This window comes from Bombina bombina, chromosome 2 (assembly GCF_027579735.1).
Source record: "Bombina bombina isolate aBomBom1 chromosome 2, aBomBom1.pri, whole genome shotgun sequence".
Lineage (NCBI taxonomy): Eukaryota > Metazoa > Chordata > Amphibia > Anura > Bombinatoridae > Bombina > Bombina bombina.
This window is the reverse complement of record NC_069500.1, coordinates 834,182,877-834,208,904: the sequence shown is the minus strand read 5'-3', so window position 1 is coordinate 834,208,904 and position 26,028 is coordinate 834,182,877. Positions and strand designations below refer to the sequence as shown.

The window sequence follows — 26,028 nt, the reverse complement described above, 5'->3', positions numbered from 1 at the left end:
ATACATAAAGCTGTTCTGTAGATGGGGGAATATGGCAAGCAATTTAGAATTTCCCTACAATTACAACAAGCCTACAAACTTACATCCCAGCTGAAGTTCTATTTGTGTTAGAATCTGATTTGTGTGGAGCTGGTGGCAGCTGTAGTTACCACGTTGGTCTTGCTGGACATTGAGTAGAGTGAGCTGATTCTCATTCTGTAGCACATACTCGCTGTTCTTAATTCTAGACCCATTCAGCCTCCATTCCACGATAGACAAGATGGTATTGCATTGTAGAGTTATATTTGTCCTTAATCTTTCATATTGCACAGAGGACACTGTAAGTATAGAAATGGACAGATAGTATAGAAAATGTATCATACACAAACATCTAATCAGAAATTCTGTAATCCAACATATATTTGAATTTTCAATTTATATCACAAAACTATTTTATTTTGCACCCATAATTAAACTCATATATTGTGATTTGAAACCCTCAGTAAGATCCCTCCATAGTTGTTTATAATCAGTTTTATCTCCCAATTTGCTCATGGCTTCTGTTATATGCATATCAATGGGCCAAATCACAATATGTCCATCATTAGGTCTAACAGGACTCGATTATCAAGATCTATATCATCATGCTTACAATACATTTTCCTCACTTTTCTAATAAACAGATGTAAATCTTTAATAAATTCAAAAAGGTTTATTTTATTGGTAGGGTAGAAGGAAAGACCCTTACTTAAAACGTTCTCTTGGTGTACTGTGAGGGATTTATTAGAGAGGTTAATGATCTGTAGGCTGATTTGATGTCACCATCTCGGCCAACTCAACCAATCCGCTCTGCTCCTCTCATTTTGTATGTAGCCATGTAGTATGTATTTCTATCTGTCCTTACCTCCTCTCCTTTTTCTTTTTTGTTTTGTAGTCACCCTGGTTTTTTTTTTTACTATCTCTTTTCTTTGTTACACTATGCACCAATAAAGGTTTTGAGAAGTCCCTTCCTCACCTTCCTCTGCTGCAGAAGACTAACATTCAGAGGACGATACATTATCCTTATTACCCTTAGAGGGCAGATTAGTTATTTTCCCTCTGGGTTTCTCTCATCTCGTCCCTTCTCAAAATCTTTAATGTTTCTATTCAATTTCTCACATTTGGTCTTAATGATTTATTTTTCTTTGTCATCTAATTCATTCCTTCATGTTTCTAGAGTTTCAAACGTATGAAGTTTCTGGTTCAAATCTGAAATCTCTTTATTTAATTCTCACACAATTTCATTCTCACACAATTTGATAGAATTGCCACAAGGACTTTGGAGCAAGAAATCAATGTTTGCTCCCAACTGCCCTTTTAGCTGTCTATGTGAAAATGATATGTGGGGAATAAGCATACACTCAGGCCTCTTGGTATAACATGAATGCAAAATACCTGTCATGTGCTTTTGTTCCATACACTATATTTTCTAATAAGTTCCCCATAAGCCTTCAAACCATGCTCCCAATAGTCAGTATCAGCTATATCATTACCTTCGCTATTAATACCTGCAAATGTCTTATGTATATTAGCTTGGAAATGTTTTTCTCTGTTCAAAAAATCCTTCATTAAATTAAGTGAGGCCATTATTACTCTCACCCTAAGAAATTACTACTTAATAGTCTATTAGATAATAGTTAAGAATACATCTTCTGAACTAAATTCAGAATCGTGGGTAAAGTATACTCTCTATATCCCCAAAGAGTTAAACTTAAGTAACCAAACTAAGGGGCAGCGCCTAATGCGTGAATAAAAAAAGAAAGGGCATTATTCTGGCACACATTCTGCATGAAGTCATAACACACATACATGGGACAGCTCCATGTACATCCTGTAAGGCCCATGATTATTGCAGGTCTTGTGACTAGCTAGTATGAAAGTCATTATATCTGGCAATGGAGGCGCAGACCTCAGGAAGACAATGTGTTGTCCTCTGCATTTTGTGAGTAATGTGAAGAGATATTGTATTCCATTGAGCCTTATCACTTTTACTTATGAAGCAGCTCACATGTCTTAAAGGAACATAATACTCATGCTAAATTGAATGAAAGTTATGCAGCATAACTGGAAAAAGCTGACAAGAAAATATCACCTGAATATTTTATGTAAAAAATGAAGATATTTTACCTCAAAATGTCTTCAGCTCCAGAGTTGCTGTGTAAACAGTTATACTTCAGCTGCTGTCCAGCAAGTTTGAAAAAAGAAAAAACAATAGCCAATCAGCATCAGTAGTGCTGAGGTAATGTTTTGCCATTTCTGCTCATGAGATTTCATAGAACTTACTTAAAATGAATAGGAAAATAATATGACTATGCCTGCACATGACAGATGTACACTTCCTTGCAAGTCCTGGGACAAGCATTGTGACTGGCTGCTTAAAGTCTAATTACAGTGGGGTGTGAATACTTAGTAAATTTGAAGTAACATATCTTCCTTTTTTACATAGAGGTTTTTTTTCCATCTTTTTTAGCTATGCTGCATCACTTTCATGTGTTTCAACATTTGTGTATGTCCCTTTAATGATCAGCCCCTTATCTGACCTCAAAAATGGAGGACAGATAATGGGCCAGATCAGATAGAACTAGTTCAGTGGCAAGTGCAGGGCATGGCTCAGCAACAGTGTAAGCAAAATTAGCACACTCCATTATGCGGGTAAACGGCTATAAGCATCATCAGTGATGATGCAACCTCAAATAGTTGAAATGGCATGTGTCAAGAATCATGTACTCAATAAAGCAAGTAAGCTGACATAAAGGATTCATAAGTGTGCAATATTTGCATGTGGGATGGTTCATTGGTGGCAAAACAATTTCAGTCACAAGTTACACATAAGCGGGCCGATTTATCAATGTCTGGCGGACATGATACGCTGTAGCATTTAACATTGCACAAGCAGTTCTGGTAAACTGCTTGCGCAATGCCGCCCCCTACAGATTTGCGGCAATTGGCCACTAGCAGGGGGTGTCATTCAACCCAGTCGTATGAGATGGGCGGATTGATGTCCGCAGCCTCAGAGGTGCCGCTGCTTCTTAACTGCTGTTTCTGGCGAGCCTGAATGCTCACGCAGAAACATCTGCATTGTGGCTGATTGACAGCTTGTTAAATCGGCTCCAAGGTGTTTGATATCTCCAGCGGTACAAATTGTAGAACTAATTATGTAGTCTACTTAATCCATTGCATAGAAAGAAATATGCAATATGTAGGGATGACCACTAGGGAGGTAAGGGTACGGATCAGGGAGCACTTGAATGACATTCCCACTTCTACACCTTGCTCAGTTCTGGCAGCCCATTTTATAGATAAACATGGCTCTTTAGTGGATTCATTGAAATGGCTAGTGATAGACAAAACAAGGACACCAGAAAGAGGGGGTTATATTGATACTCTCTTATCCAGAAGGAAAGCATTCTGGATTTTTTCACTATAGACTAGATTACCTCTAGGATTTAATACAGAGGCGGATATAATTAATGTCTGGAGATAACTCTGTTAAAATAAGTGGTAAGCAACACTAAATTATTTAAACCTAAGCTCTATGTCACATATTATTTGTGTATCCTAATAGTGATATGTTTGGAAGGATAATAGAATTGAGTAAAAATGTAAAGTGGTTAAGTGTTATAAGGTATGTTTCAATATAGTTCAGATCAGGTACATGCAGGGTTAAGTGGGTAAGAACATGGCTCGTCATGTGATTGTCTTGTGCACCTATCAGAGAAATTGAACATCTATAAAAGTTGCAGGTGTGTTAAAATATTCAGGCTTCTGATGACGGCATTAGCCGAAACACGTCAAGCCGTTTTGCTCACTTGCAAGTGTTATTTTATGTATTTTTATTCATGTTTCAATAAATGATCCATTTTTGTGCAACAGCCTGTGCTCTACTTAATTTTTGTTTCTGTAGATGGGTCTTTGATTTAACACAGTTACCTGGACCACTATACATCCAAGTATGAGAGAACCCTGACAGTGCATCTCTCTAAAAAATAGCCACTAGATAGGCCAGGGAGAGTGTGGTTTGCCATGATGGAAAACCTGAATTTAAGTGGGAGTGTGTTACCTGGTTTCCAAAAGATTTAATTTGAACTGAAACCTTTTCACTTTCTTAGAAATTCTAAACATTGTACACACCTATGAGAGTAAAGGAAAATTTTAACATCAATGCCATTCAAATGGACAGGGAAGGGAGGAGAAGAAACAAAGTGAAAAGTGCTAGACAGTCAACGTTTCAAGAGGAAGACATAAAACACAGGGTGAATCTGATAGACATCAATAAGTGTCAGGATTCACTGGTGCTGAAATGGTAAATGGTCCAACTTAAATATGCCACTACATTTTTGGTTCTGCAAAACATTTGCAGTATGGCCATACTTTATGGTGATACTTTGGGGCATATTTATCAAGCTCTGAATGGAGCTTGATGCCCCGTGTTTCTGGCAAGCCTGCAGGCTCGCCAGAAACAGCAGTTATGAAGACCGCTGCTCCATAACATGTCCGCCTGCTCTGAGCAGGGGGACAGACATCGCCGGAAATCAACCCGATCGAGTACGATTGGGTTGATTGACACCTCCCTGCTGGCGACCCATTGGCCGTGAGTCTGCAGGGGGCGGCGTTGCACCAGCAGCTCTTGTGAGCTGCTGGTGCAATGCTGAATACGGCGAGCGTATTGCTCGCCGTATTTAGCGAGGTCTGTCGGACCTGGTCCGACAGACCTTGATAAATATGGGCCTTTGTCTTCAGCTTTGAAAGCAGAAGGTAAGTGACTATTGGGATCAGCAATCCTCTTTAATTGTTGTTGGACTACTTGTAATCATTTTTGTAGAAATGGGAATTTATGAGAGCTTGAACCCACTTAAAAAAATAGCAGGAACCTAAATAGAAAAGGGAATGTCCAAATGAAGCCATAAGTGGAGACCATAATTTAAAAAGAAAGGAGGTTAATAGAGAAAAAAATAATAATATATACAAACTCAGCTACACCACACATTTTGTTAAGTGTAACTCTTTGCTATATAAGGTGGTAGGGAGGGAGTACAAGATTGAAGAAAAGAAAAAAAATATGTAGTCATGTATAAGCGAACTATAAGTGAAGTTTTTAGATATGATTAAAAAAAAAAGGAAAAGATTTTCTTAGAATGTCTAATTTTAAATGAAAAACATTAAACAAAAAATGACTCTCTTGTGATAGAATTGTTAAATAAAGTCCAACTGAAGTGTTTCTCTCTCTCTCTCATGAGTGAAGCAGTAGTGTGTGCTCGCATTCAAGCATTAAAACCACTAGAAGTAATTTTTTGGGGCTCCGAGATTCGCACTCGTACGAGTCAAAAGTAAAAAGTTTGCACTCTCGCTTTTGCAAAATCACATTTCTCATAGACTTCAATGGAGCCGAAAATGGACTCACTTCCATTGAGTTGCTCCATTTTAGTACCACATTTTCATTAAAATATGTTGCGCTTTGCATGCAGCAGCTTTTTTCATGTAGGTGTAAGTTAACGTTGTGTTAACGCTTCCATCCGACATTGGATTTCTTGAAAATCAATTAGTTGCTAAGGTAACCCAACCTTACACTATAAAATTTACGTTTAACGTCTGTGCTCCTTACCTGTGATCACCTCTAAAGAGAAACAAAAACAAAGATACACTTATTTATAATACATATTTTTTAACTATAAGCAAATACTATTTTCAATAATAATTATAGTTTCCACTTTATTAATATACAATATGTAATATGTATTGCTGCTCTAGGCATAGGTCTAGTTTGAATTCTATAGATATGTGCTTGCATCTATTTTTATATGTAAATACATGGGACAACAATATACTGTATATTACATATTACAATATTTTTTGAAATTGAAACACTTGCATTATTTGTTGTTTAAAATTTCAATGGGAAATAGGTCTCAAAAAACTCCTTTTTCCTCTTTTACACCTATTTGAACTGGGTATAATTTTTCTCAATGTATCGACAGTCTCCGACAGTGTATTAACGTTTGAGCTTTCATTAGAAACTGGGTATAAGTTATCACTTAACGGCTTCTAATACTTTCAATGGGATGCGAAAATATTTTCTGCAGCCGGAGTCTGGCTGCCGAAATTGTGGTGTAACGCGCCATTGGAAGCGGTCGATAAAGGAAAATTGCTTCTGACAGCATATTTATCGGTTTGCGAGCTCATGCAAACCTAATTATGGCTCAATGGAAGCGAGCCCAAAGTTGGAACACCCACAAGTAGCGCAAACACGATTGTGGTTATTTGAAAGCATACAATAAGAAGATAATATTGCATATTTCATAATACAATGTTCTGCACATAGCAGAATATGTTCTATTTTCTTAAAGAGCTATTTAAATATATCTGATGGATTTTTGCACAAATATATATTTTAACCTATATAAGTACGATTATAGGTTTAAATATATACAGATATATATATAGGAATATCTATTTAAAAATACATAGACCATATTCTGTTATGTGCAGAACATTGGAATGTATATTTATAGTAAATACACAGTATAACACTTTATTAAATATGAATATTTTTTAAATATAATTTTTCATGTTTTCATCTTCTTGACTGCAGAGGGCTCCAATGCACGTATATATATGTAAATATATGTATTTATGTTTTTATATGTGAATATATTCTGTAAATACATCCGTACACATATATATACTGTATATATATATTTTTATATATATATATATATATATATATATATATATACACAGTATATGCATATATAGACATGTAGGTTCATGTTAAAGCCCTTTGCCTGACCTTTTTTTTTCTAACACCTATGACCTCATATCTTTGAGCCCTTATAATGTTTTAATGCAATTTTTTTTAGAATTATTTTTTATCAGACATTATAATGAGTGTAACTGTTAAATGTATTTTTGTTGTGTTTGGTGCAAGTTATTTGAGCATAACAGTTAACCAGAGCTCTAAGGTCGCGGTAATTATTCTATCAAAAAATTACACTCACGCAGTTGCATTTACTTGTAATACGAGCAGAATTTAACTTGCGTGCAAACTGCCTCGAAAACCCAATATCACTTGCGTGCAAACTATATCACTCCACTCATAATCTAGCCGTAAGTGTATAAATTGAGAAAAAGAAAACAAAGTACGTACACACACACACACAAATATATATATATATATACTGTATGTATATATATATTTTTTTAGCAAAAAGAGGCTGCTTCTAGGGTGGTATCCAGCCATAGAACAAGCTATTATGCTATTGTTCATGCAAATTATGACTCTTAGGGAAGTCTCCCTAAGTGTTATGCGGGAATCCAGACGTGGACCCGTTGCTCAGTGTGCCTAGAGGTATATGGCTGCACCTCACTGACGAGGCCACACTAGGCCAAAACATACATCTGGGGTTTTGCCGTTTCTCTCGTTCAGAGAGGGATTGCCTGGTATTTCGGGGCTGGACTGTACTGTGAAGTCAGGATCAGACTGATATGCTACAGGAAAGTTCTTCTCTGTGAAAGGCACATGTTGTTGAGCAAAAAGAGGCTGCTTCTTGGGTGGTAACTAGCCATAGAACAAGCTATTATGCTATTGTTCGTTCCCAGGTTGAGTGCTTGCAGGCAAAAACAGTTTACTTTCAACTTGTAATACGAGTGCAACCTGACGAGCGCAAAAAGCTTACTTCTAGTGGAATTAACACTCGAGCGGGAGCTTTAATTAGTGCTCTACTCTGGCACTAAATGAGTTCAACCATAAGCAACATTGTCTTAGAAGATTTTGTCCCTTAAAGTGAAGATGCAACGGTTGTGCGTGTAGCACAGTGTAAAATGGAGATTCCAATATGGCATCAAAACTGTATTATCATATTTTGCTCTTCTAAGTTGATTAAAGGGACATTAAACCCCAAAAATGTATTTCATGATTCAGGCAGAGAATACAATTTTAGACAACATTCTCATTTACTTCAATTATCTGATTTGCTTAATGCTTTAGATATCCGTTGCTGAAGAAATATCAATGCACATGGGTGAGCCAATCACACTTAGCATCTATGTGGAGCCACCAATCAGGAGCTACTGAACCTATCTAGATATGTTTTTCAGCAAAGGATATCAAGAGAATGAAGAAAATTAGCTAATAGAAGTAAATTAGAAAGTTGTTTAAAATTGCATGCTCTTTCTACATCATGAAAGAAAAAAATTGTGTTTCATGTCCATTTAAATAAATACTTTAAAATTTAAAAAAAAACAAAACATCTTGAGCTTAGATGAATTCTTAGGAACACATAATAATAAAACTGCTACCTTCTAAAGCAGTTTTCAGATTGAAAAAAAAAAGGACAATCTTTGTGGAACCCCTGATCACACATGAAAAACAGTTTGGGAATACTTATATATTCATTAATATTATAAAGCGTGTCTCCCTCCTCTCTATTCTTACAAACTATTGTAACCTTTCCGCCCACTTCCCATGTCAACATGTATATTTCCACACTCAGATTACTTTACCCTTGTATGCTACACCTTCCCTGGATAGGAGCAAAGTGACAGCAAGAAAGGAAGCCCAGGTCATTCTCCAGCTACCACTGATCATTAAAGATTCCTGAAGAGAGAGTAACAAATAGACTGGTTTTAAAATCAATGAAAATCAACAGTTTTCCAATGGACTTCAAGTAAGTAAAATTTATGACTTTTTGTTTTATGGGGGGGGGGGTAAGAGCTCTACATCGACTCCTGACTTCTCTATCCGTGTTAACGACATTACCATTTCCCCATCGCCCCAAGAGCGCTGCTTCAGAGTTACACTTGACTCAAATCTATCCTTCATCCCCCACATCAAATCACTTTCTACATCCTGCCGCAACCACCTACGCAACATTTCCAAGATTCACCCTTTTCTGAGCGCTAACACCACAAAACAAATAATCCACTCCCTTGTTATTTCCCGACTTGACTACTGCAATAACCTACTTACTGGCCTTCCTCTTTCCCTCCTCTCCCCCTTCAATCCATCCTAAATGCCTCTGCTAGGCTAATCAACCTTTCCTGCCGCTCTGTATCTGCTGTACCTCTCTGCGAGTCCCTTCATTGGCTCCCCATTCACAGCAGATTTAAATTCAAAATTCTCACCCTTACATACAAAGCTCTCACCAACGCCACTTCCCACTAGCTATCCTCTCTAATAAACAAGTATACTCCAGCCCGCTCACTAAGATCCAACAATGACCTGCTCCTTGCATCTTCAACTATCACCCCTTTCCATGCTAGACTGCAGGACTTCTGTCATGCAACACCTACCCTCTGGAACAGTCTCCCTCGTGCTGTCAGGCTTTGTCCTAATCTTTTTTCCTTTAAATGCTCCCTGAAGACTTTTTTGTTCAGAGAAGCCTACCACCCAACTCAGTAATAAATTAATTTCACTTTCCTCATTTAACTCTGCATTAACATCTTTTTCAATCTTGCAGTTCTCACCTCCTGCTTCTCAACCTCCTACTTTCCTAGATTGTAAGTTCCCATGGGAATAGGGCCCTCAATTCCTCCTTTATGTGTTTATAAATTTTGTCCAGTCTCTTACAAGTTTTATATCATTGTTTTATTTAAATTAATTGTACCCATGGGCAGCGCTGCGGAATATGTTGGTGCTTCATAAATAAAGTATAATGTTAATAATAAAAATAAAATTCGTGATGGTGGGGGAATTAAAAAAGGGAGATTGCATAAGGGGTTACATTTGGTAGGACTATTTGCAAAGGGGGGGGTTATTTAGAGGAGGTGATTACTGACGGGAGGGATTATATGAATTTGTTTAACTGGTGAAGAAAATAAAATTATTAGTGGCTTACTATAAAATTGGTGCTGCTTATCAGCCAGGCCATGCTAAAATAAATTACTAAAAAAGCAACACTCAAGTTAAAGATTATAGGATAAAATGAATACTATTGCAGACTTGCTAATGGAAATCCAAATAAATCTATCAATCTGTAGCAGGGTGAGACTATTAAATAAACAATATACTACTGTAAAATATATCCTTGCTGTATTATACTAAAGGGTTAAATATAAAATTGCCTTGAAGCAACAGTGGAAATATTTTAATGTCAATGTAAACTATTGAAAATTGTTCATATATTTCTCAAGGATTGTCCCTGTTCAGCCCATTTGCGAAGGCTGTGAGATTTTACAACAAAAAAACATAATTTAGGCTTACCTGATAAATTAATTTTTTTCTTGGTGGTGAGAGTCCTTACATGTAGGATTCAATACCTGTCCACCAGAAGGAGGCAAACACACAAAAACACCAAGAGCTTTAAGACCCTCCCACTTCCCTGTACCTCCCAGCCTAAATGTATAGCCTAGTAGAGGGGAATAACAAATGAGTAGAAAGGCAAAGCAGAGTAAATGAGGTGCACACTAAGGCCTAGATTTGGAGTTCGGCGGTAAAAGGGCTGTTAACGCTCCGCAGGCTTTTTTCTGGCCGCACCATAAATTTAACTCTGGTATCGAGAGTTTAATCAAATGCTGCGTTAGGCTCCAAAAAAGGAGCGTAGAGCATTTTTACCGCAAATGCAACTCTCGATACCAGAGTTGCTTACGGACGCGGCCGGCCTCAAAAACGTGCTCGTGCACGATTCTCCCATAGGAAACAATGGGGCTGTTTGAGCTGAAAAAAAACCTAACACCTGCAAAAAAGCAGCGTTCAGCTCCTAACGCAGCCCCATTGTTTCCTATGGGGAAACACTTCCTACGTCTGCACCTAACACCCTAACATGTACCCCGAGTCTAAACACCCCTAACCTTACACTTATTAACCCCTAATCTGCCGCCCCCGCTATCGCTGACCCCTGCATATTTTTTTTAACCCCTAATCTGCCGCTCCGTAAACCGCCGCAACCTACGTTATACCTATGTACCCCTAATCTGCTGCCCTAACATCGCCGACCCCTATATTATATTTATTAACCCCTAATCTGCCCCCCTCAACGTCGCCGACACCTGCCTACACTTATTAACCCCTAATCTGCCGAGCGGAGCTCACCGCTATTCTAATAAATGGATTAACCCCTAAAGCTAAGTCTAACCCTAACACTAACACCCCCCTAAGTTAAATATAATTTTTATCTAACGAAATAAATTAACTCTTATTAAATAAATTATTCCTATTTAAAGCTAAATACTTACCTGTAAAATAAATCCTAATATAGCTACAATATAAATTATAATTATATTATAGCTATTTTAGGATTAATATTTATTTTACAGGTAACTTTGTATTTATTTTAACCATGTACAATAGCTATTAAATAGTTAAGAACTATTTAATAGTTACCTAGTTAAAATAATAACAAATTTACCTGTAAAATAAATCCTAACCTAAGATATAATTAAACCTAACACTACCCTATCAATAAAATAATTAAATAAACTACCTACAATTACCTACAATTAACCTAACACTACACTATCAATAAATTAATTAAACACAATTCCTACAAATAAATACAATTAAATAAACTAGCTAAAGTCCAAAAAATAAAAAAGAACTAAGTTACAGAAAATAAAAAAATATTTACAAACATAAGAAAAATATTACAACAATTTTAAACTAATTACACCTACTCTAAGCCCCCTAATAAAATAACAAAGCCCCCCAAAATAAAAAATTCCCTACCCTATTCTAAATTAAGAATGTTCCGATCAGCCAATAGAATGCGAGCTCAATCTGATTGGCTGATTGGATCGGCCAATCGGATTGAACTAGATTCTGATTGGCTGATTCCATCAGCCAATCAGAAAATTCCTACCTTAATTCCGATTGGCTGATAGAATCCTATCAGCCAATCGGAATTCGAGGGACGCCATCTTGGATGACGTCCCTTAAAGGAACAGTCATTCGTCGTTCAGTCGTCGGTCCGGATGGATGTTCCGCGCTGGAGGTCTTCAGGATCCTGCCACTTCGCTCCGGATGGAAGAAGATCGAAGATGCCGCTTGGAGAAGATGTTTGCCGGTCCGGATGTCCTCTTCTTGCCGGATAGGAGGAAGACTTTGGAGCCTCTTCTGGACCTCTTCAGCACCGGATTATGGATCGCCAACCCCCGCTTGGGTTGGATGAAGATCTTGGAGCCAGGACGGATCGGTGATACCTGGATGGTGAAGACAAGGTAGGAAGATCTTCAGGGGATTAGTGTTAGGTTTATTTAAGGGGGGTTTGGGTTAGATTAGGGGTATGTGGGTGGTGGGTTGTAATGTTGGGGGGGGGGTATTGTATGTTTTTTTTTACAGGCAAAAGAGCTGAAATTCTTGGGGCATGCCCCGCAAAGGGCCCTGTTCAGGGCTGGTAAGGTAAAAGAGCTTGTAACTTTTTTAATTTAGAATAGGGTAGGGAATTTTTTATTTTGGGGGGCTTTGTTATTTTATTAGGGGGCTTAGAGTAGGTGTAATTAGTTTAAAATTGTTGTAATATTTTTCTTATGTTTGTAAATATTTTTTTATTTTCTGTAACTTAGTTCTTTTTTATTTTTTGGACTTTAGCTAGTTTATTTAATTGTATTTATTTGTAGGAATTGTGTTTAATTAATTTATTGATAGTGTAGTGTTAGGTTAATTGTAGGTAATTGTAGGTAGTTTATTTAATTAATTTATTGATAGTGTAGTGTTAGGTTTAATTATATCTTAGGTTAGGATTTATTTTACAGGTAAATTTGTTATTATTTTAACTAGGTAACTATTAAATAGTTCTTAACTATTTAATAGCTATTGTACCTGGTTAAAATAATTACAAAATTGCCTGTAAAATAAATATTAATCCTAAAATAGCTATAATATAATTATAATTTATATTGTAGCTATATTAGGATTTATTTTACAGGTAAGTATTTAGCTTTAAATAGGAATCATTTATTTAATAAGAGTTAATTTATTTCGTTAGATAAAAATTATATTTAACTTAGGGGGGTGTTAGTGTTAGGGTTAGACTTAGCTTTAGGGGTTAATCCATTTATTAGAATAGCGGTGAGCTCCGATCGGAAGATTAGGGGTTAATAATTGAAGGTAGGTGTCGGCGATGTTAGGGAGGGCAGATTAGGGGTTAATACTATTTATGATAGGGTTAGTGAGGCGGATTAGGGGTTAATAACTTTATTATAGTAGCGCTCAGGTCCGCTCGGCAGATTATGAGTTAATAAGTGTAGGCAGGTGTCGGCGACGTTGTGGGGGGCAGATTAGGGGTTAATAAATATAATATAGGGGTCGGCGGTGTTAGGGGTAGCAGATTAGGGGTACATAGGGATAACGTAGGTGGCGGCGATTTGCGGTCAGAAGATTAGGGGTTAATTATTTTAAGTAGCTGGCGGCGACGTTGTGGGGGGCAGGTTAGGGGTTAATAAATATAATATAGGGGTCGGCGGTGTTAGGGGCAGCAGATTAGGGGTACATAAGTATAACGTAGGTGGCGGTCGGCAGATTAGGGGTTAAAAATTTTAATCGAGTGGCGGCGGTGTGGGGGGACCTCGGTTTAGGGGTACATAGGTAGTTTATGGGTGTTAGTGTACTTTAGGGTACAGTAGTTAAGAGCTTTATGAACCGGCGTTAGCCAGAAAGCTCTTAACTCCTGCTATTTTCAGGCGGCTGGAGTTTTGTCGTTAGAGCTCTAACGCTCACTTCAGAAACGACTCTAAATACCGGAGTTAGAAAGATCCCATTGAAAAGATAGGATACGCAATTGACGTAAGGGGATCTGCGGTATGGAAAAGTCGTGGCTGAAAAGTGAGCGTTAGACCCTTTAATCACTGACTCCAAATACCAGCGGGCGGCCAAAACCAGCGTTAGGAGCCTCTAACGCTGGTTTTGACGGCTACCGCCGAACTCCAAATCTAGGCCTAAAACTGCCGCTAACCAGAAAAAATAAATTAAATACTTTAGGCAGGCTTCATGGACTCTCATAACCAAGAAAGAAATGAATTTATCAGGTAAGCATGAATTATGTTTTCTTTCTTAAGGTGGTGAGAGTCCATGAGTCCTTACATGTGGGATTCAATACCCAAGCTGTGGAATACACAAGAAAAATAAACGGGTGAGACAAAAATAAGGTAGTCACCTATACACGGCCGGATACTGCGGCCTATAAAACATTCTTGCCAAAAACGGCTTCCGAAGAAGCAAAATCATCAAACTACTAACACTTTGTAAATGTGTACAAAGAGGACCAAGTTGCTGCTTTGCAAATCTGTTCTACTGATGCCTCATTTTAGAAAGCTCAGGAGGTTGCAACTGAATGAGTATAATGAGCTGTATTACGTTGAGGAGGAGACTTACCTACCTCCAAGTAAGCTTTTTGAATCAAACTTTTTAACAAAGAAGCTAAAGAAAACAACTGATGCCTTTCGACCCTTATGCTTCCTGCAAAATGTACAAATAAACTGCCAAGTACTTTTCATATCTTGTAAGTGTGTTTTATTTTTTGCGCTGTGAATTGTGTTAATAAATCTCCCTTGAATCGAGTTTCACTACCAAGTGACGTCATTACACCCGGCATTACCTGTGAGCCGCTGGTATAGATTGAATCGCTGAAAAAAGGAGAGAGAAAACAGCTGTGGCGGAGCAGTACTACTAAGTGATTACATCTTTGCCAGCATTTCCGTAGGAACCGCAGTTACGGACCTTACATACTTACATATTGAGATACTGTTGCTAAACAAATCCCATGTTTGGCTGGAGATATCACTGATCCTCTCAAGTTTTTAAGTTTTGTAATAGTCCTGCCTATTTACACAGTGGACTGAACGGACTAAGTTGGATCTTTGTTCAATATACTCTATGGGTTATTAGTCAATAACGACTTCCCTTTTATATGAACATATTAATGTATTATAAGTTTTGTTTTATTCTATGCACCGCACTTTTTGTGTTATTATTTATTTCAGTGAGTGTTTTCACTATAACTGGGGGCTTTTTAGCGCAGATTGTTTTTTCTGTTTGTCTACAAATAAACTGGTAGTTTCACAAAACTGTTTTGTAGCTTGTAAATAATAGTTTGAAGCTCTAACAACATCCAAATTATGTAAGAGGTGTTCATTTTAATTTTTTGGATTTGGGCATAAAAAATGAACTACTATCTCTTGATTAATGTTCTCTGAAGAAACTACCTTAGGTAAAATAAACTGAAAAGTATACAAAGTATTGATGAAAAATTAGACATGGTACTTCACAGGAGAAAGCAGATAATGCAGAAACTCTCTTAGCCGAAGAAATAGCTAAGATAAAAAACACTTTCCAAGACAACTGCATGTCTAATTTGTGCATGGCATCAAAAGTAGGAGCTCGTAGAACTCTCAAAATCAAATTTAAATTCCATGGAGGGGAAATTAGCTTTACCACAGGTCTAATTCTGTACATCTGGTAACTTAGCAATCTTCCTGTGAAACAACTTGCTGACCTTCTTTTATCTAAACCATCCTGGAAAAATTGCGGAATTCTAAGAATTCTAAAGGAGGACCAACATAAATCTCTCTCATCACACCAAGAAAAATACCTCTTTCATATCTTATGGTATATCTTTAGAATAACAGATTTACGAGCTTCCAAAAAACTCTAAAATTAATTAACTGTTCAATTTCCAAGCCGTTAAGTTGAGAGACTGGAGATTTTGATGACCAAAATGGTCCTTGACACAATAGATCTTGACGAAGAGGAAGATGCCATGGCGGAGCACTAGACATGTGAATAATATCTGCATACTAGGTTCTGTGGGGGCAAGCTGGAGCGATCAGAATCGCTGATGTGCGTTCCTGCTTGAGTCAGACTTGTGACATCTATGATTTCTGCCTGAGGATCTACGGATCTTGCATCATATCTGGGATGTTTGCGATTCAGATGAGGAGCCATCAAATCTATGTCTGTAAGACCCCAATGGTCTACTAACGGGTCGAATATTTCCTGAATGAGAGACCACTCCCCCTGAATGAAGGCTCAAATAATTCTCCCAATTGTTGAAAGAGTGCATTGATTGATTTCTTCCCATGAAAGAATCAGATACTTCCTCCATTGCTTCTTCAGAACAATAAAAAGGTTTGAATAAAAACCCCAAACTCATTCCAATTCTGTAACAGGAATAATCAGCCCTATATTCTGTAAATCCTGAACACATTGAAAAAATTAATTTGCTTTCTGAGGATATTTTGGAACATGAGTCAGAAGAAACCTTCTACGAGGAGGTCTTGAACAAAAACCTTTATGATAATGCTTGCCAAGAGGCCTGGTCACAGGCTGTTCAGGATCTTTGGGTTCTCAACATAGTTTTGAAAACCAAGGATCCTGAACAGCATGTGAACAGGCCTCTTAAAAAAAAGGCTCAATCTTTTTCAATCTACCAGAAGAGAATCTGGATTGTCTGATATAGCTGGATCAGACTTTTGCAAATTAGAAGAGTTTTGATTTTAGGTATGATGAGAGGAGCGAAACCTTTACCTTTAGATCTCTGAGGAAGGAAAGATTTATTTTCTTCCGTAGCAGCTGAAATGATAGCACCCAATCCATGACCAAATAAGATCTTGCCCTGAAAAGACAAAGAGAGAAGCCTTATCTTTGATACCATGTCAGCAGACCAAGATTTTTACCATAAATGTCTTCTAGTTAAAACCGCCAAGGCCATGTTCTTTGTGTTTATCTGTATAATTTCTACAATAACAAATAAAGGAGTTAGCAAGTCTCAGAAACGTAATATGCTCCACAGAATCCTCTAATGGACATTGTTCAGACACCAAATTAGATTAAGAATCACACCAAAGGGAATCAGCCCCTGCAACACAGGCAATGTCCAGAACTGGCTTAAATAACACTCCTCCTTGTAGAAACGATTTTCTAACATAACCTTCTATTTTCCTATCCATGGGATCTGTGAAAAAAGTATGATCTTCTAGAGGAATTTTGGTTCTCTTAGCTAAGGTGGAAATTGCACCATCAACTTTAGGAACTTTTTCCCAGTTTTAAATTGTCATTAGGAAATAGGAAACATCTTTTTAATTTTTGAGGAAGTAAGAAAAGGAATACCTGGTTTATTCCATTTATTCCATTTCTTAGAAATAATTTCAGATATTGCGTCAGGAACTGGAAAAACCTCCACCGCCTTAGTGGTAGGTTTAGAAATTAAATCAAGCTGCTTTACAGAATTATTCTCCACCAGAGTAGAATCTTGATCCCCTATAGTTTGTAAAACTTCACAAAGCAAAGATTTAAGATGTTCAATCTTAAAATTGAGATTATAATCCTGGGCCTCAGAGGATATTTCACCCTTTGAAGACTGATCAGAACGCTCAGAATCTGAATTATGTACTGGAATACTAGCAACCTCTGCCACAGGCAGAGAATGAGAGGAGAGATGCTTGCGCTTACTTGAAGGAGGCATAGTCACCAAAACCTCTGAAATAGTATTTTTTTTTACATATTCCTTAAAATCTGGTGAAAATTCAATGGCTCCCCCTATAGAGGACCCCACTGACGGAGGACAAGACACCTTAGTTGAAATTGTAGGTGTAGGCTTTAAACAGAATTTAAACAGGAGCTGCAAAGTTGTGCTAGAGGACAAACAGTAGCCAGCTTGCAAAGCATACACTTATTAATGGCATCAACAAAAATCTGTGGGTTTCCCTTCTAATGGGTCCAAATTGCCAGAAGGGATAGTTCCAGTCTGAGTCATTGGGACACGAGTAAACTAAACTTTTTTAATATATTTTTATTAAGGCAATGAAAAACAGGGTTACAATCACAGAATAAAGGACATCTCAGGTAATAATACATAACAGTAATTTTGCACTGTAAACAAGCATAAACAGAACATTAATTGGACCATGGAATTGACCTTCTTTGAGCCTCGATTTTTAAATAGTGAAACACTCTAGCGTCAACAATACAAAATAGATCCACAGTCGGGATCTGGTATCTGGTACTTATCAGAAGACAGAGTTCTCAGTTTCAAGAGTTCACATTGTGAGAAAAACAGATACAGCAATTGTAATACGAAGGGCAATAGTTCACTAGGAATAATACAACTTTACAGACCTAAACAGCAGCATAACATTTAGTGAAGACTTCGTTCGGACAGTCCATTACCCCTCATCTATACCTCTCAGTTACTACTCAAATTCTCCATTGTCTTCGGTATTACGGAGATCCCCTTAGGGGATCTGAAAACTAGCACACAGTTAAAGGCAAGTAGACTAAAATTAATATTGAGAGAGATCATATTAATAACTATAACACTCTTAAAGCACACGTATATAAATCATTACGTCAACATTGTTAGGGTCCGGAGAGCCATTTTTACCTTATTATGAGTACAAGCTTTGACAAAGATTCTGCGGATAGGGCAGAGGCTACTGTACTCTGCCAAAAGGGCGTATAGAGGGATTATTAATCCTTTATCTCCCCTAGGCGGGGGGGGGGGGGGGGAGTGGGCAGCACCAAAGCTGGTAATATCAATCCCTTCCTCAAACAAAATGTACATCTTACTTTATTTGTGCTACAAATCCTAACAGAAGGAACTAGCATAATAGTGTACTATACTAACATACTCCAAGTTTTGGATACTGTAAGTTGCATGTACTTGAACAATTCTACCACAACTTAGATAGCAGAAAGAGTTTACATGAGGTATATCCCCTGGTTGACATATACAATATCTTGCAGCTTGGAGATTAGAGGCTGTATAAATATGATTACCATTAGGTAGCTTGAACTTGAAACTTAGACTCTTTCACTCACTTGCAGTGTAGGCAATAATCAGGGAGCCAGCCTCAGCTACGATTAACTTGTCTAGAGAACAGCAGACAAAGGAAGTAAAGAACTTATAGCGTAGGATGGCAACTGGCCTGCAATTATGAGGTAAAAACTGCCTGCCTCCAATCTCCTGCTGTTGCTTCAAATGCAGATTATTAAATATATCATCTCAAAACTTAGTATATTGCTTTTAGGAAAAATATCTACAATAAAAAAGCTCAAATATGGAGGGGTTTTGATCTTAGTGACTCTAGTGGTGATCACTAACAAATAAGAGAGCCTAACAAAGTATTGTACTAGTTTGTGGTACTCCTAGTTTTGGATACTGTAGGTGACATGAGATGGATCGTCCTGCCACTTCTAGCAGAATAAGAAGCATAGGCTAGCATACATAGGCGAAGGGTTAAGTAATGTACAGTTATATGTGCTATATTAATAACAGACAAATGTGACAGTTGATATGTAGGAGCAGGAGGTAGTCCTCTAGTGGGGATCCGACAACGTGTCTTCATGAATAGATTACTAATTTCAATAGAGAGGGAACCTCCAAGTAACTGTAACATTAAGTTTCTCATATATAGTACAACTGCTCCGGTGGCCATAGCTTCCTCTTATAAGTCCTGCTCATCCTGTTTGCATGCAGGCAAACCCACCCGTTTTCAGATGAGGGCAGCCAGCCCGGGGAACCCAGGGGAAACAATGACACCAAGTCCAGGGCATCCGCATACTATGGAAATGTCCCCAGCCGGGCTGCCGCAACAGGTCCGCATAGCTTCTTTCAGAGGGGAGCGCGCATAACAGTGCGCGAACACTGCCCTGTCCCACAGGGCCTGCGCCCGCCTGCAAGAGGTCGTACTGAGTTGCCCCCCTTATGGTTATGCCGCTCATGGTGACAGAGGGTGGGTAGGACTCCTTCTTGATGTCTACACTCATCAGCGTCTGCAACGGAAGGCCCCGCCGGGGATCTGTAGACACTGTGTCCCGCTGCGACTCCGGTGCTGCCTCCTGCTCCTCAGCAGCGGTGATGTGGCGCGAACGTGTCTCTTGGATTTTTTCAGTAAGAGCATCAAGTCTCTCACACATTCTCTGTCCATATTCCTCCAGTAGCTCTCTGATGTCGGAATACAGCACACGGGTCTCTATGACGGGTAGCAGTGTATCCTCAACCAAAATGGTGCTTCAGTACGTGACAGGGAGCTCCGGTTCAGACTTTTCAGCTCAGCAGTATATATACAGCCACCGGTTTTCTGTTCACATATCCCAGGCTTCTTTCCGTGTCACCGTCCTCCAGACACAAGCTGAATAGTTTAGTTTTATCAAGGGTAAATCATAGTTTTTAAAGTTGGGATCGGGAGCTCCTGAACAGTGCGTCTTCTAGCTTTGGCGATTGGCCCCGCCGCCCAGAAATAACATTTTTAACTGAAACAGTTACTATGCTTACAAAGGCAGAACTAAATAGGGTTCGATGACCTAGAAGGCAAAAGGTGAAGAGGCGCCTTATGGTGCAGTATCTTTGACTTAACTTGTGTGTAAATTATCACACAGGGTACTCACAAGAGGAGGTGCACACACAGTGCAATCGCAGGCAAGCTGAGGCTTCAGAGCTGCTCGGCTGACTCAGACACTCCGTCAAGGTTGTGGGAACGCAGGGAGATTTGTCACTGGTGATGTCACAGATTTTAATCAGGTGTGGAGAGCACTGTCAAATAAGGTGAAGCACCTGCAATAGGTCTACACGATATGATAGTTGAATATTCCCAAATAACAACTCTGCGTTATAATCAGTTGAGTAGCTTCTGTCTTGTTTACATTCACACATTCAGGCATAGAACAAGTTCCACGACAGCATGTATTAGACCTGTAAGCTTCAGAGGGACCGGTCTTTTCCAAGTAACCTCAGTTTACCCTGTGTGACGATTTACACGCGAGTTATTTGTATCATAACCTCTTCACCTTTTGTCTTCTAGGACATCAAACTTATTTTCTACCATTCAAGAGAGAGCAGCCTACAATTTTATTTGCATTGGAATTATTTGGTTATATTTCATATATTTATATTAAATAAAAAAAAATTTTTTATTTTTTTTATATATATTTTAAGTGTGCGCACCACTGATTCAATATTGGTTACAATACTGTTTGTTTGTTTTGCTAGAACTAAACAGGAGTTAATTCCCATGTGTGCACAGGGAACTGGAAGTATAACAGAAAGTATAATTACTGCTATGTGCAATAACTTGTACTCTGAATTAGAGAACTTGAGGACAAATACACAATGTTCCAAAAATGGTCACATATAGTGAAAGAACTTAAAGGGATACTGAACCCAAATTTTTTCTTTGGTGATTCAGATAGAGCATGCAATTTTAAGCAACTTTCTAATTTACTCCTATAATCAATTTTTATTTGTTCTCTTGCTATATTTATTTGAAAAAGAACCCTGGACAGCACTTGTTTATTGGTGGATGAATTTATCCACCAATCAGCAAGAACAACCCAGATTGTTCACCAAAAATGGGCCGGCATCTAAACTAGCATTCTTGCTTTTCAAATAAAGATACCAAAGGAATAAAGAACATATGCTAATAGGAGTAAATTAGAAAGTGGCTTAAAATTGCATACTCTATCTAAATCACAAAAGAAAAAAAATTAGGTTCAGTGTCCCTTTAAATCCCCCGCTCTTGATGTGCAATGTATGTACCCCCTCCTCGCAAATGCTGCAACCGGAGAAGAGAAAAAGCTAACTGCTGCGCTGAAAAAATCTGCAGGACCGGAGCTGTGAACACACATGCTGCCACCTACTGAGGGGCTGAAGAAACTAGCGCACAACTCAACAGCACGGAGGGAAAAAATGTTAATGCTTGCACTGCTGAACTGAGTTGCACTGCGCTACTAAGAGCAGAAAATTTAAAATAAAAAATCAGGAATTCCAAATCTAAATAAAATAAAGCAACCGCACTGTGTATTTTTTCCCACAAACGTTTTCCAGCTCACTAACTACTCCCTGAGAGCCAGTAGTAATGTCTATGTGCACAAACATAATGCATGTAAAAAGTGTGCACAAGCATAATCATTCAGTGCTAGTACTACCATATTGACTGTGCATACCTGTGACCCAGAGCAAATGGCTATGTTGTACCTTTACCTACTAATAGCCTGTGGGCTATGCGAGTGTGTATACTTACCTGAAAAACACCCACTCTACTGGGCTTACCCAGCTGCAGAACCTCTGCCTCAGTAGAGAGCCCATCCAGTACTGTGCAAAACAACAGAAGATATACCATAGGAGTACAGCAACAATGCCAAACAGGAGGAGGCCAAAGACCAGTCCCCACGACACCTGTGGCAGGCTATAGACAAAAACTCCCTCATGAGAATTACTTTATTTAGCCTTAGTGCACCTCTCTACCCCCTATCTTCTTATTTTGCTTTCCAAGGGGGAATAATGGGTTAATAAACCCTTTCCAACTAAAAAACTGTAGCATCTCAATTCCTCACCCACTCTTGTAGAGGCAAAGACTAAGAGTGAGAGGTACAGGAAGGTGGGAGGGTCTAAATGCTCTAGGTGTGTTGGGTGTTTTTGACTTCTCCTTGTGGTCAGGTGTTGAATCCCACATGTAAGGACTTATGGACTCTCACCACCTGAAGAAAAAAAATAAGTATGCATTGTATTTTGAAACTGAAAGTACATTATGATTTTTTTTAATTTTACTGAGTCATTTGAATTTGCATTTTGTTGTGTAATTCTTTTACTAATTTATTTATCTATTAATATATTTCGTAATGCATATGTTAGCTAAGATATTTAACTTTTTCATATATTTTTCATCATTCAGCTCCTTTGCAGAGCATGTGACACCAGTACTCGTTCCTATTCTCTCACAACCAATACTCTCATTTTCAGTCTGACTCATTTCCTGGTATATATTCATCATCATACCTAATCCATGCTTTAGTCACACATATCCTTTAGAAAACTTTACTTGATCCAGCCTTCCCTTTCAGCTACTGCCACATATCTCTACTCACTCTTGCCTTTATACTCCTTGGCAGAGTTATATATTAACATTTATAACATTAAATTATCTTCTTGATCCTATAGAATTTGTTTTTCTTCCAGAAAAATCCACAGAGACTGCAGTTATGACAAATTATCTGCTTAAAATCAAGTCTAAAGGCTAATCCATCTCATTCTATATTCTGCCTTTGATGCTGTTGAACAACCTCATTTGCTCCAAATCATCCAACCCTTTGGACTCCTCTGCCCCTTTACCACTCTATTTTGCCTTGCCCCAAGCCTCAGGTCTGGGTTCCCTCCTTTTTTCACTATTTCCTTTAGGATTACACCAATTATACATTTTTTGCACTAGACTTATCCTCATCATCCTGGATGTCCATTAAAAAAACCTTAAATAAAGTAGAAATCATTATATAGAGGCAAGTCAAAAACACTTAGGGGCATATGTATCAAGCTCCGAATGGAGCTTGATGCCCCATGTTTCTGGCGAGCCACAAAGTCACAAAGACCGCTGCTCCATAACCCTGTCCGCCTGCTCTGAGCAGGCGGACAGACATCGCCGGAAATCAACCCGATCAAGTACGATCAGGTTGATTGACACCCCTCTGCTGGTGGCCCATTGGCCGCGAGTCTGCAGAGGGCGGCGTTGCACCAGCAGCTCTTGTGAGCTGCTGGTGCAATGCTGAATACGGCGAGCGTATTGCTCGCCGTATTCAGCGAGGTCTGGCGGACCTGATCCGCAGTGTCGGATCAGGTCCGCCAGACCATGATAACTAGAGGCCTTACTCTGAACTGACACATTTCAAAATCCTTCTATTTCCCTGTTCTCTGTATCATGTGACAACCACCCACAGTCTCATACATGTATACACTGTCTAACTCTAGCGCATGCTCAGTAGAAGCTGGTGTCTCAGAAAGTGTGCATATAAAAATACTGTGCACAGTTTGATAATGGAAATTTTTTTTATTTTTTTTTAATGAATTGCATTATTTGAATCATGAAAGTTTTGACTTCAGTATAACTTTAATGATCCAAAGCTAAAAGTCTCCTAAGCTTAGCTCATCCCATTTTCTCTTCATACTCTATTTCCAACCCTCATATTATATCTACACTTGACAACACCGTCATCAGTTTGACCTCTCATGAAGGGAGGGCTCTAGATCATAACATCTGGGGGAGCAAAATGTAGACCACAAAGCTAAAGGAAAGGAAAAGTGGGAGACTTTATCTTCTACTACCTACTCCTAAATTATTATATTTAAAATCCCCATTGGTCATAGTTAAAGGGACATGAAACCCAATTTTGTTATTTCATGATAAAGATAGAGCATGCAATTTTAAATAACCTTTCTTTATGTATATCTAATTTGTTTCTATTTCTTTGTATCCTTTGTTGAAATGTATACCTAGGTAGGCTTAGGAGATGTTGATTGGTTGCTGCACATATATGCCTCTTGTCATTAGCTTTCAGCTAGCTCACTGTAATGCATTACTGCTCCATCAACAAAAAATGCCAAGAGAATGAAGCAAATTAGATTATAGAAGAAAATTGGAAAGTTGTTTAAAATAGCATACTCTGGGGCCGATTTATCATGGCCTGTATTAAGCCAAATGTAAGACTGCTGCTCCTTAACTCGTCCGCTACCTCTGAGGCGGCGGACAGCAATCCGCCCGATCGCATATGATCGGGTTGATTGACACCCCCTGCTAGCGGACGATTGGCCGCAAAATATGCAGGGGGCAGCATTGCAAAAGCATTTCTAGTGAACTGCTTGTGCAATGATAAATGACAACAGCGTATGATGTCGGCATTTATCGATGTGCGGCGGACATGATCGATACAGCGGATCATGTCTGTTCACACTTTGATAAATCGGCTCCTCTATCTGAATCAAGAAAAAAAATTGGGTTTCATGTCCCATTAAAGGGACATGAAACCCACATTTTTTTCTTTCGTGATTTAGAAAGAGCATGTCATTTTAAACAACTTTCTAATTTACTTTTATTATCTAATTTGCTTCATTCTCTTGATATCACTTGCTGAAAAGCATATCTAGATATGCTCAGTAGCTGCTTATTGGTTGCTGCACATAGAGGCCTCGTGTGATTGGCTCACACATGTGCATTGCTATTTCTTCAACAAAGGATATCTAAAGAATTTAGCAAATTAGATAATAGAAGTAAATTGGAAAGTTGTTTAAAATTACATGCCCTATCTGAATCATGCAAGTTTAATTTTGACTAGACTGTCCCTTTAAGTTTGACTCAGAAATATAATTTGTTTCTCTCATTATATCCTTGAGTAATTCCTGCTACTTCCCCTGGAAAATATTCCCAAAACTTCCTCACAGAAATCAAATAACTGATAAGGCCTGCCTGATTTACAGGAACATAAACTATTAGTGGATATAATATTTATTTATTAAATGTGTGCTACAATAAACTGAACTGAAACTAAGGCTGACAAACTCCTTGCTTAATTAACCCAACAAAAAGAAACTGACTATTCCTCAAAATAGCATAACATAAGCTATTAATAAAATAAAATACATGTCAATAAAAGTAACAGAAAAGCCTAGAGGGACGCATTACAAAATAATATAATAAACCAAAAGCTAGAGCTATTTTTTTACAGCAAATACCTTGGAATCACAAGATTGTTTTGTGCAGCCTTGCAATAAATTAACATATACTATGTGAGTGTGAATTTTGTTTGAATGCATTAACACCTTGTCTGCAGCAATTATTTTTCAATAGCCAAACTACCCGCTTCTTGTATTTGGAGGAGCCAATACAGACAAGCGACTGTCATTTTGTTAGCCGAATATCCATCACTTTGCAATTCATTATAAGATCAACTCTGCTGAAATCAATTAGTAACAGATATGTGTACATTGTGCACTTCCAAATGTCAGAATTGGGAAACAAATTTTCAGGCTTAAATTATAGTCAAATTATAGTCAGATAGAGCATGTGATTTTAAACAACTTTAAATTTACTTACTTTTTTTTTTTTTTTTTTTTACTATTATTTTTCTTCATTCTTTTTGTATCTTTTGTTGAAAAACAGGGCGGTATACACCTATACGGCAGCAATTTTGCAAGAATTTTATCCATTTGCAAAAGCACTAGATGGTAGCACTATTTCCTGTCATGTAGTTCTTTAAATGCCTACCTTGGCATCTGTTTAACACTGAATATCATGGGAATAAAGCAAATTGGATAATAAAAG

At 38.1% G+C, this 26,028-nt stretch overlaps 1 protein-coding gene across 1 annotated transcript in view; it reads right to left on the bottom strand.

The window, feature by feature from the left end:
* The window catches only part of EBI3 (Epstein-Barr virus induced 3), a 56,216-nt gene that overhangs the window by 5,669 nt on the left and 24,519 nt on the right, over nucleotides 1–26,028 (bottom strand). The window contains exons 2-3 of the mRNA XM_053700734.1: nucleotides 8,518–8,611; nucleotides 84–317 (exon numbers count right to left, since the gene is read on the bottom strand). Of these exons, the coding sequence (XP_053556709.1) occupies nucleotides 84–317; nucleotides 8,518–8,602 (319 nt within the window). The 5' untranslated portion in view covers nucleotides 8,603–8,611. The remainder of the gene's footprint in view (nucleotides 1–83; nucleotides 318–8,517; nucleotides 8,612–26,028) is intronic.